This window comes from Archocentrus centrarchus, chromosome 22 (assembly GCF_007364275.1).
Source record: "Archocentrus centrarchus isolate MPI-CPG fArcCen1 chromosome 22, fArcCen1, whole genome shotgun sequence".
Classification (NCBI taxonomy): domain Eukaryota; kingdom Metazoa; phylum Chordata; class Actinopteri; order Cichliformes; family Cichlidae; genus Archocentrus; species Archocentrus centrarchus.
This window is the reverse complement of record NC_044367.1, coordinates 26,749,165-26,768,650: the sequence shown is the minus strand read 5'-3', so window position 1 is coordinate 26,768,650 and position 19,486 is coordinate 26,749,165. Positions and strand designations below refer to the sequence as shown.

At 43.0% G+C, this 19,486-nt stretch overlaps 1 protein-coding gene across 1 annotated transcript; it reads left to right on the top strand.

Moving 5' to 3' along the window:
• Positions 1-325: 325 nt before the first annotated feature.
• Positions 326-4,521, top strand: LOC115772765 (SERTA domain-containing protein 4-like). The gene is made up of 3 exons (XM_030719148.1): positions 326-479; positions 2,813-2,931; positions 3,192-4,521. The coding sequence occupies exons 1-3, from the start codon at positions 326-328 to the stop codon at positions 3,966-3,968; spliced, it is 1,050 nt and encodes a 349-aa protein (XP_030575008.1). The 3' UTR covers positions 3,969-4,521.
• Positions 4,522-19,486: the final 14,965 nt, after the last annotated feature.

The window sequence follows — 19,486 nt, the reverse complement described above, 5'->3', positions numbered from 1 at the left end:
ATTCTTAGGGCTTGCGATTATTACCGTTCAGATGTGTCATGCAGCTCGAACAGAAGCCGTTGCTCCTCCACGCAAAATCAATGTATTTGCCAGCATCAGATAAACAGCTTGTTAACATTTACTGCGTCATTAGGGGAACATATGCAGAGTGCTTGTGAGATTTATGGAAACTGGTTCATTATTAACCCCTAATAGTGACTAAACCAAACTCAGTTTATCATTCTGTTTCCAAATACGGTTTATGTTGATGTCACAGTTTTATAACTGCAAACTGAGCTTCATTATTTTTCCACTCTGTTTGTTCCAGACCTGCATCGAGAGAGAGATGACCCTTGTTTTGTCCATGAATCCTTTCCTGGACCCAGAGGGAGACCCTCCGCTCGCCACATACCAGCCCATATGGGAGTCGGATCGCTGCACTAAGACCTGCCTGTCAGACCCCACACCGCCATGCACCTCCGAAGAACAGTTCACAGCAGGTACAGACAGACCAGCGTTTGTGCAATTAAGTTCTTTATTTAAACCTCCTTAATTACAAGTTGTTAAAGCAAAACAAGCTCAGTTTGTGGAGATATGCGACCTTGTAATCTGAGCCATCTGCCCGAGTGCTCACCAAGGCAACGTCTTCTCCAGGAGCCAGAATGTAAGCGTGCAGTTCTTCTTATGGGAGGCTGCAGCAGGTGCTGTTGTGCTGAGCGGTCAGCTAATTAACATGGTAGCAGATTGGCAGCATGTCTTTCTTGCTTTGATTCCATTTACATTGTAATTTGGAGCTTAATCATAAGACAAAGACCCAGGAAATGCAGTTCGTGCCGGGCTGAGACCTTTACCTGTCCGGCACCCAGGGTGGACACACCCCACCCCCAATAAACTGGACACAGAAAGTAAAGAAATTTGTGTTTGGTCGATTATTTCTTTGCTTTAACGATGCTTCTTGGCAATAAATCTTACACTGCTGTAAAGGCTGTTTTTACCCCTTAAATGAAGCCACATTGCTGTTTGGGATTGGCAGAGAAGATCTGGCAGGTTTTTGATGGGCGCAACTCACAGACTCAACTCTGCTGCTCAACCCACAGATGCATTTTCCCTACAATATATATGGCTCCATATAAAAGGAATAAACAGGCTTTCCAGCAGTTTCATTCCTAAGAGGCAATAATTTAACTGAGCTGCAAAAGCTTAACAATTAAAAAGATATTGGTGTTTTATTATTGCGTATTATAACAGAAGTTGTTTGGGCTGAAGGACAGCTCAGGTCTCAGTATCCCTGACCCCCCACCCTTACTCTAACTCTGTGTTTTCAAAAAGAACCTTTTTGTAAATATTTTTTGATGCATGTCAGTTATGGTGACCTTTCTGTGACCCCAGGACCTGAGTGAACAACAAAAACCCCCCCAAAACAGTTTGATAGCACAGCGTTAGTGTCATCACAGGGTTAACGTGTTTTTCTTCAGCACTTCTTAACATGCATTTCAGTATCATAAACATCCCTGTAGTGTGTGCATTAATTTAATGTAATTTAATAATTGTCATGATCCTGGTTCCACTGACCCAGCGTTTTTGTTTATACTTGGTTTTTTAATTGTGTTTACCTTTTCGGTGCTTCTTTTGTTGTGTTATTGGTTATGTGTTGATTTCTGCCTGTTTCCCAGTGTGCAGTGTCATGGCCGTGTCTTTGTTTCTCTGTCTTCCTTCCGGTTTTATTTTGGCGGTCTTCTGTTTCCTGTGTCTTGTGCTCTGTGTTACTTCTTTTTGTCATCAGTATTATTGTGTTCACCTGTGTTCCCAGCTGTGTCCACTCCCCTCATCAGCCCTCTTGTATTTAAGCCCTGAGTTTCCTCTGCTTGTTGTTGTTTGTTTCCCTTGCTGTGTGTGCGCCTTTATGGCTCACGTTCATGTTATTTTTCAGTTTTGCTGTTAAAGCTTAAACTTTAAATTAAGCTCCTCACTTAGTGAGTCCTGCATTGGGGTCCTCTGCCTTGCCGGCCATATGACAAACATTTAATTTATATTCACCATTTTTGGCTTCTGTAGTTGCATAAATGCCTGAAGGGACAGTTTACCCCCAAATCAGATGGATCTGTTTTTGCCTCTGGCCTGTAGTGCTGTTCATAAATCTAGATTATTCAGGTGTGAGTCAGATAGGTTTGAAGATACAGAGACGTCTGCTTCCTCTTGCATGTGATGGAGTCAGACGACACTCAAGCTTTTGGTGCTTAAAGCACCCAAAAATACAGCAGCAGTGTCTGTTTGCTGACATCATGGCCTGCATACTAAAAAAAACAAAACAATAAAATTAAATTTGCAAACCTTGTTGTTTATTTTTTGTTTCTGAACTACAACCACCGACGTATCAGCGTGATGGAAGAAGAATCCGTCTCATGACGCTGAACGTGGGCTCTGTGCTCAGCTAGCTGCGCGCTCCCTTTGGTTGGTTGTAGCTCGGTAGAAAGAAACTCGTTTCTACGTGAAACTGTTCAAAACAAGGTTTTTGGATTTATTCGGTAGGAGACGCAGCTGCTGACGCTTTCAAATGTATTTTTGGCACGTTGAGCACGACCGCAGAAGGTCGACATCTCCACTGCTGATCCTAAAAACTGGGCGCCTCCCACCAAATAATCCAGATGGATAAACAGCACTACAGCATGGAGTGTGAACTGTCCCTTTAAGGCGCTGGAGTCTAAATATTATTTGTTCACTCTGCAGATCTGTACCACTCAGTGATTAATGCTACCTAATGTAACACAGTAATGGTAAAAATATATGCTCCATCAACGCAGATGATTTACGGTGGTATTCTCTCTCTGCGCAGAGCCGCCCTGCAGACGAGTTCCTGATCATATTTCTATGTCAAGGATCGCATACTTCAAGAGGAAGTTTGTTGATGATGATGATGAGGCACCCTTTAGCTTTAGGACATACTGCCAGACTGTGAGTATTGATACAAATACGTTCAGACAGAATAAGTGGAACGCGTAGTTCATTATCTGCAGTCACAGTTACAAAAAAATCAGGATTTTCTGCAGATTTCGAGCTCATCCAGTTAACTGTGTAACTTAATTATCCTGCTCAAAGTAGATACAATCAATGCTGTTTAATGCAAATATTTGAAGTGTGTTCTATCTGTGTCTTTTTTTAACTAATTGAGCCAGGTCACTGACAGGTAGATCTAATGGGATACTGTCCTTCAGGTTGCACCAGTACTGGAGGAGCGTGCCCACGTGCTGCGCCTCTCCCTGGAGAAGATGCGATTCATCGACGACCCCGAGGCATTCCTCCGACGCTCCGTTCTTGTTAACAACCTCCTCCGGCGTCTGCGAGCAGAGATCCTGCTCCAGAGCACTGACTGGTGCTTCCCGCCCAACCCAGCGTTCGCCGCTGGCCCCTGCATCCTGCCTCCCAGCACGAACCCAGCACACCAGGCTCTCCACAGAGCGGTGCCCGCCCGGATCTGCTTAGCGCCCCAAGCTGGACCGCCCTTACGCAAGCGTTTCCGAATGGTCCGTGGAGGACAGGGGGATCTACGCCCCGACTGTGCCCAGACATGCTGCTGCATCTACGCAGCGGCGGCGGCTGCGGGACACTACCTCCACCTCCCATTCTCCATGTACGACGCAGCACTCTCTGCCTGCCCGTCCACACCACACTCCTCCTCGTTTTTTCAGCTGGCTAGCCATAGTAAGTTAGGGCTGACCGTAGCCATAGATGATCACGACGATGAGGATGAAGATCTTGAGGAAGAGGAGGAAAATGAAGAAGAGGACGAAGAGCGGGAGGAGGAGAGGAAGAAGAATGATGAAAGAAGACAAGCAGGGCCTTCGGTTGATGTTGTTAGTGACAAATCGAGCCAGAAAAGTAGGACTCGGACCCTGATGGGTGATGGACACAGAAGAACAGATAGGGTAGAAGAAGAGGAGGGGGAGCAGGAGGAAGAGGAGGAGAGGAAGAGGAGGAGGAAGAGGGTGTGAGACCATGCCAGTGGGACTGCACAGCAACAGAAAGAGAGCCACACAAGTTTCGTTTTTGGCACCGGAGGGCTCAGAGACAATAATCAGATAGCATTCTAAGTCTGTTAAAAATGTAACGATGATGAAAACTGTCATCAGTCGAAGATTTTTCTTTTCTCCTCATAATAGATTAAGGTGGAAGCGACCTACACTATAGAAATGCCAAGTCAGCTTTATTTTAATGGGTTATTATACTTCAGGGTGGTACACAGACACAGCTATCATTAGCATCAGTCAGATGAAGAAAAAACAGCCTCTGCCGGCACTGCACACATTTCTCAAACAGTTATAAAGACCAAGGTCACGTAACGGTGGGGTCTTAGATCCCCAAAGTGAAGTGAAGCTTGCTATTGCACTGTCTCCAAGACCATTTTCAAGCCTCACAGCACAAAACAAAAGGTCTCAAATGGGGCTTTTTTTATTGGTGCGACGGTCTCATTTCAGGACCCTAAACAAGCCTATGAAATAATGGGTTGTGGATTTGGGAGTGTGTGTTTACTTTTGCGCGCGCGCGTGTGTGTTTGCGAGATAAGATGTAGCATTTTAAAAAACTTGATTCTGAGCTGTTCTTTTTATTAATAAATGGGGGGTCGCACACGATTGTGTGTGGCTGCTGATTTTGACGCTGACTCAGGCAACGGCGAGCGACTGTGCCGCGGCGGCACGACATCGTTAATCCCTCAGATTACTTTAAGACAACACAATCATGAACATTGTTAAATCACATTTTCAAAGTGCCTTAGTGTTTTTATAGATATATGTATATGGTGTGTTTATGTAATTGTTCTTGTTTTTAAGTAGTTATCTTGCATTCCGAGTTGGACTAAAACAGGACGCAGGCATGTAGCTAAATGCAGGGATTCTTTGAAGTCATGTTAAAAAATTGAAACTAAATTTCCACCTCCAAACGTGTTTTTTTGCATGTTTACTTGCACCTCCTCTTCTGACAAAGCACAAACGTTCTGCAAACTTTGAAGGAGCGAAGTTTGAGCCTCGAGATGCTAAATGTTCAAAACCTCGTTTATATTTGTCATAATTAACCGAAGGTTTGTCGTTGGTTTAAAAAAAATCACATGAATCTAAAAAAACATCAAACTGGGTCACACGCTCTGAATTTAACGATTTTGTTGTCAGCATGATAATTAGATACTGTAAATATATAGAGAGCAATGTTGGTTTCATTTTTTTTTTTAAAGATTGCTGGTTTGTTACCTTTGCACAGGTCCAGGCTAGCTGCCCCCCCCCCCCCCCCCCCCCCCCATTTCTAGGGTTTATGCCAATCTAACTATTAATACCTTCTCATCTAATCTCCTGAAAACAAAACAATAAAAGTATTTCCCAGAATGATGAACTGCTCCTGTAACTCTGAGTATGCCCCCTCCTTTCGAGAGTCACGTCTGTTTTCTTGTGTCTAAAATCAAGCACACTGTAGTAAAAACATATTGATTGAGGAGAAATATGTCAGGCTGGTGTGAAATAAATCCAGTTTATTCCACACTGAGGGCAGACGCCGCACCGTCTGAGCTCTGACCCCGAGGAGCCCGGTCGTGGGTGTCTCGTTTGTTGCCGTGTCTCATTTGGGAAATCTGAGGATCAGATGATGCTAAACTGAAGCCAAAGCTGTTAAAAAATGGACAGATAATATCCAGTAGTATTTTCTTTTTCTTGTGATTTGGATGGATGCACTTAGTCGGTTTGTTAGGTGGAGTCCCGCCCATTTTCAGCCAGAAAAACAGAGCCTAGTGTATTGAATTTAAAGTAATAAACCCATTTATATTATCAGTGGTAATTTTAAAATGGAAGATGCAGCAGTATTTGTTTGTGAGACGAGAACATGTAACTGCATTGTCTGTTATTAAAAATAACAAAAGAGCAAATGTGCTCTGGTAATTTTGTGTGATGTTCTTTGACAAGTGTAAAGATCAGTAAAAGAAATGTGGAAAAATCATCGCTTCCTCTGTTATTCTTTTTACATCACAGCGATCCCGGCAGCCTTTTAAATACGAGTGTGTGTGTGTGTGTGTGAGTTCCTGCTTATTGAATTGCTTCCCGTTCTGTCTGCTGTTCGGTGGAGTGCGGTCGCACCGCTCTTGCCAGATGTCTCTCAGGTGTCACTTTGCTGTTCAATTCCTGTTAATCTCTTTGACATTACGCTGGGAGCCGTCACCTCCACGCTCGTCCCCGTGCTCCCCGGCGTACCTGTCGTCCCTGCGATGCAATATTCACATAAAACAGGTCTGTCCATCTGCATCCTTTTAACCCCTCAATGCCTAGTTTATCATATTTGATACAATAAGTTTTTGAGACCTCTACATCAACATTGTGATTTTATTCCCCCCTGAAAAACTTAAATAAAAAGCACAATACATTTTTAAGCAAAAAATTGCAAAGAAAGAGCCAGATATAGCAAATAAAATAGAAATTAAAGTGTATATATTCATATTAATCTGTAATTAATTTCTGTCAAATTGTCAGAAGGGTCAATGTGAAGGTTTTAAAGGGTTAAAACCCAGAGATAAGTACACACATCCACATTTGTGCTTTTGCTAAAAATGCAGCCTATGTTTGCATATTTAAATATTCTTTTGATACAGTAACGTTCGTACGAGTAACCTAATGACTGGATTGTTTCAAATGCTGTGCAGGTTTGGTTTGACTCTGCTGCAGGTTGCTTGAAAGCAGCGAAGCCACTGTGGTGTAGAGTGTCTGTGTGTGTGTGGCATGTGAGTGTGTGTCAGTAGGATGTAACAGTGTGAAGCTGGGAGGTTAAATCACGGGTCTCAACATCTTGACAGCTCTGTTGCGAGGTGAGGATGGGAGATCATCTTTTCATGACACCTCTGCTGCAGGGGTGTTTGGATCCTGCTGCTCAGCCTGCCCCCATCCCTCTCCCCCTCTCTGCTTCCACTTCAGATCACTCACTGTTACTGTTTCTCATTTTGCACTTTCTATTATTGGACTCAAGTCGTAAATATGATTGCAAAAGCAGCGTACAAAATAGAAAAGTTCCATAAAACAATGTTTAAAGAGCTTTTATATGGTAAAAAGAAAGTATGCCCTCTTTAAATTGTAAAGTTTTATCAGGATATAATAAAAATCTGCTCATTAGCAGGTCTTAAAATGAGGTAAACACAACTTCAGTTGAACTACAAAACATATTACACTATGGTCATTATTTTATTTATTTTACAAAGTATTGCTTCCATAGCAATTAAGAGGGTAGGAGTAGACGGCTGCTGCGAGTCAGATGCATTTGACTCATTGAGCAGCTCGTTCACAGGCATTTTTTTGGCAGTTTGTTGGTCAGGCACATTCAGGTGTGTGTTTACACACTGCCACAGAGGAAAGATATCAGCAAGGATCTGAAATAAGCAATTGCTGCTGCCCATCAATCTGGGAAGGCTTATAAGACAATTTGAAGTCCAACAAATGCAAATGGAAAACATTCACTATAGCTGCTAATCTTCCCAGGAGTGGACGTCCCAGCAAATCCACCCCAAGGTCAGACTGAGAAACCCAAGAGCTCCATCTCAGACTCTACAGGTCTCAGTGAGCTTTACATGTGGAACTTCATGACAGTATGATTAGAAAAAGACAGAAGAAGTATGGCCAGGAGAAAGCTTCTTCTCTCTAAACGAACGTTACAGCAGTGATTAGGTTTGCAAGGGGCATCAGAACATCTGTAACATCGTTCTTTGGACAGATGAGACTGAAGTGGAGCACAGCACCACATTTGGCAAAAACCAGACTATCAGCACAAACGCCTCAGACCGCCTGTCAGCACGGTGGTGGAGCGGTGATGATTAGGGTTGTCTCACAGAAACAGGACCTGAGCGCCCTGCAGTCACTGAGTCGACCACGAACTCCTCTGTATACCAAAGTATTGTAGAGGCTAATGTGAGGCCATCTGTCCAACAGCTAAGAGGGGCTCGAATGGGGTTGTGCAACAGGACAATGATCACAAGCACAGCAGCAACTCTACAACAGAGTGGCTGAAAAAGAAAAGAATCGAGGCCCAGACCTCGACCTGACTGAAATGCTGGGGGGGGGGGGGGGGGGGGGGGGGGGGGCCTATGGAGAGCGCTGCATGAGCTGAAGGATGATGGGTGGGCCCAAATTCCTCCACAGTGATGAGAGAGACAAACATGATTACTCCACGTTATTGCTGCTAAAGGTGGAGCTACAAGCTACTGTATGATGGGCTGTTCTCAGTTTTTCACAGATCTGTGGCGTACCTGAGGTTACCGAAGGCTAATTATTCGTTTTAGATAAGCTGTTAAAAATACATCATTTATCCTTTTTAGCTAACCATTTAAACTACTTTCAGCTGGCCTATTAAAATCATTTATCTTTAGTGAGCAGTTTTAATTATATAATTCATCCATTACTTTTAGCTGTTTCAATAATCCCATTTTCCTAGTTTCTCCATTCAATAACTTTATTTTCACACATATGTGACTACAAGTCATTATTCTACACAATAGCGCATCATTCAAATGACACTATTAGATTATTTTGTTTCCAAACACGTTCCAGTCACAGCACTTATGCTATAAAACATTAAGAACACATATTTGATCAAATCTTTAAGGAAACATTGTTCCAACTGTTGTGTGTTTGTGCGTGTGAATCCCATACTCACACTTTGTCTACATACTAACACAATTCTGTCCTTTCTCCAAACACAAGCCCCCTCACGCCCCCGTGCCTGAGGCAAAGATGAGGACCTACCAAATACCGCACGCATCCACGCACGCATAAACACAGACACACGAATATCGCCGGGCGAGCGCTGAGGAGGGGGGGGGCTGTCATTTGTCAACAAGGAACTTTGGCAGCACACAGTTGCCATGGGAACTGTCTGTTGCCGAGGACTGGTTTTGCATCACAAGGTCCTCAAATTGGCTCCAAAGCCTCGGAGGTCCCACCCCTCCTCCACCCGGCTCACCTCCGTCTCTCTCACAGCTTCAAACATATTGTCCGCCCCCCCCCCTTCTTTTTCTTCTTGTTCTGCTGTCTGCCGCATTTCAATCCCCAGTCAAGTATTCTCATTAACAGGGACATCTGTAGCATAGATAGATAGACAGATAGACCAGAGAGGCTTTTAAACAGACACCACAATGCGCAGTTTAAAATAAGGACTACAGCAGTGACTCGCCCTCTGCGAGTGCTTACAGATTATGCCTGAATTTTCATCCATGTCACTGCAGCTCAAGCCCAACGAGTCGATCCCCATAGGATCAATTTGATTCAGCTTACATAACAACCACAGTTCTCTGGATGTTGTTGATGTTTCTGGGTCTCTCCCTCCAGCATAATGTGCCTGTATTTCAGGGCTCAAAGAAGCTGTTGGTATTTGATAAACACTCGCAATGTGTAGGATTGTCCTCAATCCTGGACTGTGAAGCACGTCCCCGTCGCCACCCCAGTGGATATTTCACAGAGCCGAGACGAAGTTTGTGGGAAAAAAAATGAAAGAATCATTTTATTGGCTGGGAAATCTGGATTTGGAGATATCTGGTCTCAGCTAACTGTGTTTTTCTGTGTTTGTTCTGAATGAGGAAAACAATGAGGCACAGACTGGTACAGACTGGCATGTAATATCTAAACTGACTGGCTTATGAAGGAAACACTAATTAGTCTGTTTTTCTTATTTTACGTACATCACACTTATTTGTTTGGTTTTTTTCTCTTGTTAGAGAGATTCTCTGAGGGACTAATGGCCAATCTGGGCCCTGAGTCAGGTAGCATCTAGTTTTACTGCAGCTGCCTGCGTTAAAATACCCAAGTGGGTCCAGATCAATCTGCAAACCCCGCTTCGCTTTCAGACCTGGAAACTGAAACTGCTCGGTGTAGCCAGAGACCTGAAGTCTCGGATCACCAGCAGTATCCTCAAAACAAAAAGTTCATGTGCAGTAGAACGGACTGATACTGAGGGAGCCATCTAAAAATAGCAAGCTGTATCCGTCTGGACAGGTGATCACGGGCCAGGTCCCACAACCTTTTGGTTATACTTCGTACCGTCTAGTTCTAAAGCAGGCTCCTCAAATCCAGGCCTCGAGTTTCGGTGTCCTGCAGGTTTAGATGTGTCTCTGCTTCAAACACACATGAGTCAAATATAGAAAGTCATTAGCAGGACTCTGGAGAACTGACTACACACTGAGGAGGAAGTGTGTTGGATCAGGGACACATCTAAACCCTCCAGGACTCGGACCTCGAGGCCTGGATTTGAGGATCTCTGATCTAAAGCTATATCCTGCTCGAAATAGATAATTATCCCTAATGCTGGATTTTAGCAAATTTACAAAATGATCCATTGTTGTTTCAGTCATGAGTGGGTCGGTGTTCATGAATCTGTTTCAGACCGGGTCCTGACCTGTCAACAGGCCGCTTCAGTGTAAAGGCTCAGCCATATTAGTAACTATCTTGTCAACATAGTGAATATTTGCCATTAAAGTGGACACAAATTTCAATCTTTCAGACGACATAACCAAGTGAAAGTAGAAGAATAAATACTGAACTCTAATGTGGCCGCCCAGTGAACAAGTTAACAGGAGTTTCCACTTGGCTGCGTCAGAGCAAAGGAATGAATAAAGTGGATGCCAGCGTGTCTCTTTTGTTTGTTGAATTTGCTGTTTTCATTGACAGAACACAACTGTCATCTAATCTCGCGCTTAAGGTCACACTAATTAGAAGTAACATTAATTAGACGTTAACGACAGCTCATTAGTAATCTCTGTGATGCTTCAGTGTTCAGACGCTGACATTTAATTTCTTCTGTCGTTGGTCTTTAATCGCGGTTAAAAGTGTTGCTCTGACAGTGCAGCGGGGGTCTGAGAGTCGGCGGCTCTTGTGCTGTGGAGCAGTTTAAGCTCCCGGCATGCAGCTGGGAGGTTGGAGAGCAGCAGCGTGCAGGGAAGAGGGCAGTGTGAAAGGCCACGCCCTGTCTGAAGACTGATATCTTTGGCAATACTTCAAGTTTCCTTGTCGAGGGCCTGAATCACTCTCCTTGTTTCAGCATGTAGCAGCAATGAGGCCTCACTGATGGACCTGAGAGCAAGAATGAGGTTAAATGTTGGAGGAGGGGAAAGATGGCCCGAGAGCATCCACAACATGTCCTCCTTTAACCTTGTTCTATATATGTTCTGCCGCATTCCCCGTTTTTCCACCACGCCAACTGTATAACCCCTGGGATCAGCTGATAAGCTGCACATCTCTCCACCCTGGCCCACCGTCCTTTCCTCAGGTCACGTCCTTTACTGTTCTGCACCACGGCTGCTCTGAACTGACTGGAAAATATATATGGAATCAGGAAGGGCAAGGATGGGGCGACAGAAACATATACCGGGGCCGCTAGCTTTGATGTAACCTTTTAATGTACCAGCCATTTTCACTCTTTACATCTGAATTTCAAATGCCAACCCTTTTTTTCCCTTCTCGGCCGCATTCGTCACATGGAACAAATGCAGGTCATCTGTGCCTGATTAATGCCGTTCTCTCGGCCTCTGGACTTGAAGTCAAAGCGCGACTTTACATGCGTTGTGTTTTGAAGTGCATGTGAGGGGTGCACCCGAGCTGAAAGATGTTGCAGAGACAGAATACAGCAGGGCACACACACAGACTGGTCAGTGGACAAATTAGCATTAAACACTTCTCTTTACCACCAGTCAATGACACATGAACATCGAGGACACGGCGCAGAAGAACATCATGTCTGCAGCTGCAGGAGAGAGTTTGTGGGCCACTGCAATACCACGAGTGGCCACCAGGACAAATACTTCCACAGTAAGATCACCCAACCTTCTGCTCCAGAAACAAGATTGTCAAATAGAAAATTGGAGCCACCAAATGATCATCTTGTTGTGCTTGACTTACAGTGTCTTTCTTTTTGCTTTAAGAATTCCTCCACACTTGGGTTGGAACTGTATTGTATGCGAGCCAGCGACCCGAGCAAAGGTGCCAGAAATTCATGTGCAACAGAAACGGCTCTGAAACCACTGCTCGAACATCTTGAACCTCTCAGTTTTATTTACAGCTGATATATCATAACAATTCTTTTTCACATTCGATCAGAACGTTTCACAGAGGTTCATCACTGTCAGCACTCACTGTATCCATACAAGTGTAAAAAAGACTAAGAACATTCACTCTGCCAGCATTCATCAAGTCAAAGGCATGACTCAGACTGCCCTCTGAGTCATTTCTACAGCTCTTCTTAACCTCAAATACCCTGAAACTCCAGATTTTAATTGGCACGCAAACTAAATTCTTATTAGCTGGTTTCTTTGTTTCTTGTGTTTCTGTGGTTTAGTGCAGAATTATGGCTCCCAGTGTAACCATTAAACGTGCAGAAAAACAAGGAGGTCTTGCATGGAGATAGGTCAAAAGTACGTGTTGAACTACATAACATATCATTACAGTGAGAGTGCAGTGATTCTTGGGTGGGCCTCAGAATACTGATGTGCAAACTGGTTTTCACGCCAAGTCGCACCACCTATATTCCTTGCTCTCCATTAATTTCCAGTTATATCCAAGCCAAACTAACAGAGGCTTGTAGTGTTATCACAGTCATCACTTTCACTCTTGGCGAGCCGGTGCCTATGCATTCATTTAGAAACAGGAAAGAGAAGCAAGATTATAAAAAAGAGTTAAAAAAATAAAGAGCACAAATGTGATTTTCCAGTGGCTTTACAAAAATGCATCAACTAAACTGATGTATGGGGAGTGGGGGGCTTGTTGACATCCTCTGCAAATTCAATGCAGTGTTTAAATCAAAGCTAAATTCTTGTCATGCTTTGAATTTCCAATAAATGGCCCGTGTCTCATATTAGCACAGGGATGTTCCCACGGTCCAGACAAACAAAAGCTGGCAATTCTATCACAAATGGAGACCAAGACCAGCGTAAAACTGATGCTAGTAGAAAGGCTATCATCAGTCCTACTAGAAACAATTCTTAGCTTCAAGCTAACACACACATTTAGCTTAACTTTAGCACTACACAGAAGACAACAGTAGAGCCAGTTAATTATACCGACGCTAACAAGCTCGGCATGTGCAGCATCACAGCCAATGATAAGCTAGCTACATAATTTTCTGATAATACGACATTGTTAATCAACTGTGGGACTATTTATTGCTTTAAAACAATATAACATTTTAGCTTTAAGCTATGCTAAAACCATTATTTGGCAAGGTTGATAGTCCATCAGTCAGTCCACCACTTTGAGCCACATTCAAATATTTAATCACACTGTAAACTCAATATTCTTACCTAATTTAAGTACATTTGACACAATTCTCACTTGCTTACACTGTGGTATCTATGCTGTTTGCCCAGATACAGCTGTATACAATAGGTAAATGTACGAACAGTACGAACCCTTCTGACTTATGGAACTACTAATGTTTACCCCTCAAATACTTAATTTCTTGGTGTTGGGATCACTATTTCAGTCAGACTGTGATTCTTGTGGATGTGTGATGTGGTTTCCAGTGTTTGTGTGGCCAAGAACGGCGTAAAGTTTGAGCAATTAACAGACCACCATGGCTGAGATTTCCGCAAGCAGTTAATGACTCGTGGTCAGTGTTCCTGTTTGGGATGTTATCCAAATGTTAATAAAACCAGAGTTCCTGTAAATGTCGGGGTACATGGGGCACAGCTACAATGTGACAACATTTTTTAATTTAAACCATTCATAGTAACATTTCCCAAGTAAGATTTTCAAAGTTATTATAAAACTAAACAAAAACCAAACAGGCAATATGATTTCTACAGACTGCATGCAGCTTAGAATACCAAAACTGGTAACCTGATAAACAGTATGTTAGCATTCCCACTCTAAGCTTCGTACTATTTAACTTGCAGCATCATTGCGTCCAGTGTGGACAGTGTCACAGACCAGCATGACTGAGTCTTAAAGCCTTGATTATACTCTGTTGTGGACAGGGACAGTTAAATGGACTGGTACTGATACAGAACTTATAGAACGTCTCTACTCAGTTTGAGTGAAGTGCTTTCTTACTACAAGTCTCATTCACCTGTTCACACACATTCATACAAGCCTAACTTTTTAACCTAATATTCACATACTCGCACGCCAACAAATGCATTGGGATACTTCAACATGCGGACTGGGACAGCCAGGGATCAAACCCCTGACCTGTGTGAACTTGCGGAAAGTTTATTTGAGGTCTTTGTTTTATCAATTAACTGGGCCACAGTAGTTATCCTGAAATCCATCTTGGACTTTTTCTATGGCAAACATCAGGCTCAGCTGTTTGAAGAAAAGTCAAAGTGTTGATGGCATCTGTTCCACAAAAACTTTAATGTTGGCCATAATTGAGAACAGTGTCACCCAGGGTGTTCAAATTCACACCACAGATGCATCTACTAAAAATCTCAGATGAGTTTGAATTCAGGATGTCCGAGATTCAGGATGTTCACTGTCCTTAGATGCATACTGTTCAAACCAGACCCATCAAACTTCACACACTTGTTCACTGACTTTACTATAACAGGACTTTGTTTGCTCGATATTTCTTTGTTGTAACAATTCTTCTTGGCACTACTGTAGGAAAGCTGTTTATTTCCCTTAAATGGAGCCGTATTTGTAAGGAAACTGCATTTGTGGGTTGAGCAGCAGAGTTGAGTATGTGGGTTGCGCCTATGATACACTTGCCAAACAGCTTATTCTGCTATTGACTCTTGTTCTGAGCTTCTGACTGATTGGTGCCTGATTAGCAGCACCTGTGAGCATGGACCCTGCTCCAGTTATTGGTTGGTTTCTGCTCCAAGCATGCCACATTTGGCTGATCTGGAGAGGGCCCGTGTCATAGAGCAACTTCAAGCTGGTGTTTTGCAAAACCAAGCAGCAGCATTATTTGAAGTGAGTACTCCCTTACGAAAATCCACTATGGTTAACTATGGTTTTTATGCAGTAACTATGGTTTTGGTTTTTGGTAAAACCATAGTTACTGCATAAAAACCATAGTTAACCATAGTGGATTTTCATAAGGGCTTATAACGGGGGATATCAGAGACAGACCATCCCAAAAAGTTGACATCACAAGAAGACTGTCTCTTCGCCCTGTCATCACTGCAGGCAGTCTTCTACTGATTTGCAATCGGAATATATGGTTGACCACTCTCTACCAACAGACCGCACACAGCCAGTCTCCAACCTCATAGGGCTGCCAGGAGGCCTGACCTCAACCCCACTGAACACTTGTGGGATCAGCTTGGGCATGCTGTCTGTGCCAGAGTGACCAACACTTGTAACAGATGCTGGTTGAAGAATGGGATGCCATCCCACAGCATTGTGTGACCAAGCTGGTTGTGGCTGTGTATGCTTCTTCCACATGTTACTAAGGCTCCTGGTTGTTAAATTAATAAATTGTTAAATTGCCAACATGTCTTGTTTCTTCAGACTTCAATCATTCAATCCAATAAACGACACTATGCAAGAGTCAATAGCAGAATCAGCTGTTCGGCACTGGGTGAGAAGATTTGACATGTTTTTCATCTGCGCAACTCACATACTCAACTCTGCTGCTCAACCCACAGATGCATTTTCCTTTTCCATTAAAGGAAAATGCAGGTTTCCCAGCAGTATAAGATTTATTGTGTTATTGCATTATTACACCAAAGAAATAATCAACCAAAAACAAATTTCTTTACTTTAGTGTTAAGTTTATTTTAATAGAAAACTCTGAGATTAACATATGAGAATAATTCACTTTATGTGGAGTTCACCACTTCACTTGCTCTGTATTGTTAAAAGGCTTATATGCAGGTGTTACCTTAATCCTTCCTTAGCATTTAAAACATGTGGAAACCCCAACCTTGTGCAAAAGTAGCCTGCCAGCAGGAACAACGTGCATGAGTGTGTATGTGGGTGTACTGTAGCAGGGATGGTTGTGCTGTTCTGTAAACCATTGGGAAAACTCACCAGGTGGTGGCAGTTAGGAGAATGGCTGCAGTTTCACTGGTGTGCAGAAATGTATATCCACTCTGACCCCCCCACTTCCCGTCTAAGTCAAACACTTCAGCGCTCCCTTTGGGGCCCACAAACCCTCCAAACAATAGATGTAGTGTGCTTGAGGCTGTCACTGAAATGACCATAGTGAGCGTTCGCCTGTGTTCATCTGCTTTGTCCTCGTGTTAAAGTGACATCTGTATGTTCGTTTCTGTGTGCATTCAGTTGGTTGACAGTGTGTGCAGACTTTTTGCCATTTCTCAGAGAACTAAAGAAGTATTCTTTGAGCAGTGGGCGGCCCAGAGGAAGCACGGGCCCTTTCAGATGGTATGGCGAGGTCGCTGTTTAACTTGGACAGCCTGACTGTTATTTCTGTCTAACCTGTGGCAAGCTGGCAACACTCTCTGAAAGGAACCTGGAGGACTACTGGGAGGAAAACTAAGTGCAGGGTATGAATGGGAAGCGGCGAGATACAGACAGAAAGAGCTGGAGACCTCACACACCAGAAAGTTAAATCAGAGTTTAACTGAAGGGAGAAAAAAAAAAGCCAAACAGGGTGTTAAAAAGAGGCCGGCGAGTCAGAGCTGTTATGACTGCACCTCTCTGTGTGTGTCGGTGTATGGTAATGTGTTTCTATGGGAGTACCAGTGTGAGTACGGTAATAAAAGTGCTGTGTGTGTGTAAGTATTAATGACAGTGATATAGCTTCACAGTAAGGCCACAGCAGTGTTTACTGAGCTTTAAGTGGACAGACAAGAAACAGTAGGGAGGATTGGCTGTTACACACACACATGCACACACAAAAATACATGGATGAAAGTCAAACTGATAATGTCTTCAACAGAAATAATCACATAACCAGCCAACATGTTAACATCAGACTTACAGTATACAATGAGGAACAATTATTAAGTCCAGAGGCTCCTACAGAAAAATTAGAAAACGTGAAATAGTTACAAAATTTATCCCTGAACGTCTACACAAATGATCTTTCTTTGTCACAGACAGCTCGACTTTTAGACTAATTTATGTCAATATGAAGTCTATTTTGTAGCTGTCAACCAAAAATAACAGAGCTTTGTAAAAGTGGCAACTGTTGTATTTTAATCTAAATCATCATCTTGTCTCACCCCAACCAGGCAGATTTATTATTATTAACTTAACCAAACAATGAATTAGCACACCAGTTCAGTGTCAGTAAAGGGCACAATGAGTTACATCTTTACTAACCCCTCCACCCACCAAATATGGACTTTTATGCCATTAATCCTGGAAAAACTTCACTCTGGTTACAAATTAATATCTAAAGAACCACTCTGATAAAAATGAAAAAAAAGGAAAAAAAAATTTCTGTCCAAATTTTTTAATTTCATAAACTGCTGTGAAACAGTCCTGTGAGTTCACCATGAATATAATTTACATGTAGACACATGTAAACTAATTAGTCATTAATCAGTAATTGTGTGCAGAGAGTCTGACTGAACCATAACTGAAGTTGTAAACAACTTAATATTTTTGGGTAACATTGCTGTGCATTGCTACCCTTTCCCAGGAATATATGATATAATTACATATGACCAGGTTTAAGTGCACATTTGTGTGTTTTTTAATGAACATAACAAAGAACACCACCATCTTTGTCTTTGCATCGTGAGCTGTGCCTCTTTTCTCCACGCTTTCCATCATCGCTCTACAATTTTTTTTCAGATGACTTCCTGCTGTTTTAGAGCAGCAGCCTCTGTTTTCTTGGTTTGCCGGGAATTTACATTTTGTGGTGAACCGTTTGAGGTTCTGATCATAAAATCTTCTCCTGATTGTTGACAACATTTGCCTCCAATCTGGAGAGCGTTCTGGACTTGCTGTGCAGTCAGGGAGATTTTTTTTCTTCACTTGGATGTCACCTCTTTACTCCACATACGGACGGAAAATGCCAGCTCAGTTTAAGCAGAAAAAGTATGTGAGCTCGACCAAATGGCCCGAGGCCAGAGACAGCCCAGACCTACTTAATAGCTTTGTAAAATTTACTGTTACAGGAAGGAAGAGGGCATACTGTAGTTCTTTGCCTTTAAACTCTATTTTGCTACAGGAAGCAAACCGACTAGCATAGTGTTTCTTTGTAATGACAGCAGACTGATTAAATGTTGTAAAACTAGGACATAATGTTGCACTAATAGCTCATATTTCTCATCATCTCTACTTCTTTACTTGAAAAGAAAAGGGTAACACTTGGACATAATTTTTATAGGTCATTATTTAGCAACAAAGTGTCCAGATACACTTGAACATTTTTAGTCTGGGTAGTCTGTGATATTAACCCACACAAACTAAAATTACACATCAGCGTAGTATAGCGTGGTAATCTCAGGGTACACTGAGTGGCAGGCAGGAAGTGGACCCAAATGCAGGATTCGCAGGACAGAACTAGAACTTAAACCTAGATTTATCGCAGAGTCACACAAGTTAAATATACTCCAGCTACAGGTGTCAGAAATACACTAACTGAGGAAACTAGGAAACCACATGGGAATACACACAGCCAGGGAATACACTGCTCGGCAAAGAGCAGAGGAGGACTCAGACAATATATACACACGAGTTACTTGGGGAGAGAAGACGCACCGGAGAGTGCACCTGAAACTAATCACTGAAGACAAGACCAGGGAAGCAAAACTAAATTCAAAACACAAGAGCCTAGAGACTATCAAAACAAGACAGGAAGTAACAAAGACAGAGGCCAGGACTAAGACATGTGGACTTGACACAGCTAAACGGGGAAACCAGACAACCATGGGAACAGGACAGAGACAATACAGACATGAGGGCACAGAGATGGAGAGCTAAGGAGGCCCTGAAGAAAACCACAAATGCCATAATACTCAAGACAGAATAAAAGAAAACAGGGTGCACCACAGTCCAAAACAAAAAACAGATATGGGGGTCTACTGGGTCATGGGTAGGAACAGGGCAAACCAAGCAGTTCTGGGAGCCACCCAGGAGGCCAAAGGTCGAGGTGGAGCGACTCTGAAGGCCGGCGAGGAGGCCAGTGATTAGCGATTGCATTTGTTGCTAGTGACACATTTGCCTGTAGTTTTTCATGTTTGTCTGCAAATACTTGCCAAAAGTTGTTCTTCAGCACTGCAGCCGACACGTTTTCATAATGCTCAACTTTTACTTTGACGGTAAACCGTCAACATTTCACTACAGCTGGACAGCATTTGCAGACAAGTCCATCACTTCCTTTCAAACTATGACTAAGCAATGAATGAGCATGAATAAGCAGTCACAGTGAGGTTTTTGCCGACAATGTGGGGAAGACACTGGGCTTTGGTAATCATTTTCCCAGTGACTGCCATCAACCTCCTGCAACCACTTGCAACCAATCGGAGAGTGCTCATTGTCCCCTCACAACCGGTGGTTGCCAGATGATTGCAGACTGGTCTCTAGGCCTGTGTGACTGGGGCCTTATTCACTTGATCCTACACTGTCACAATGCTTGTCACACA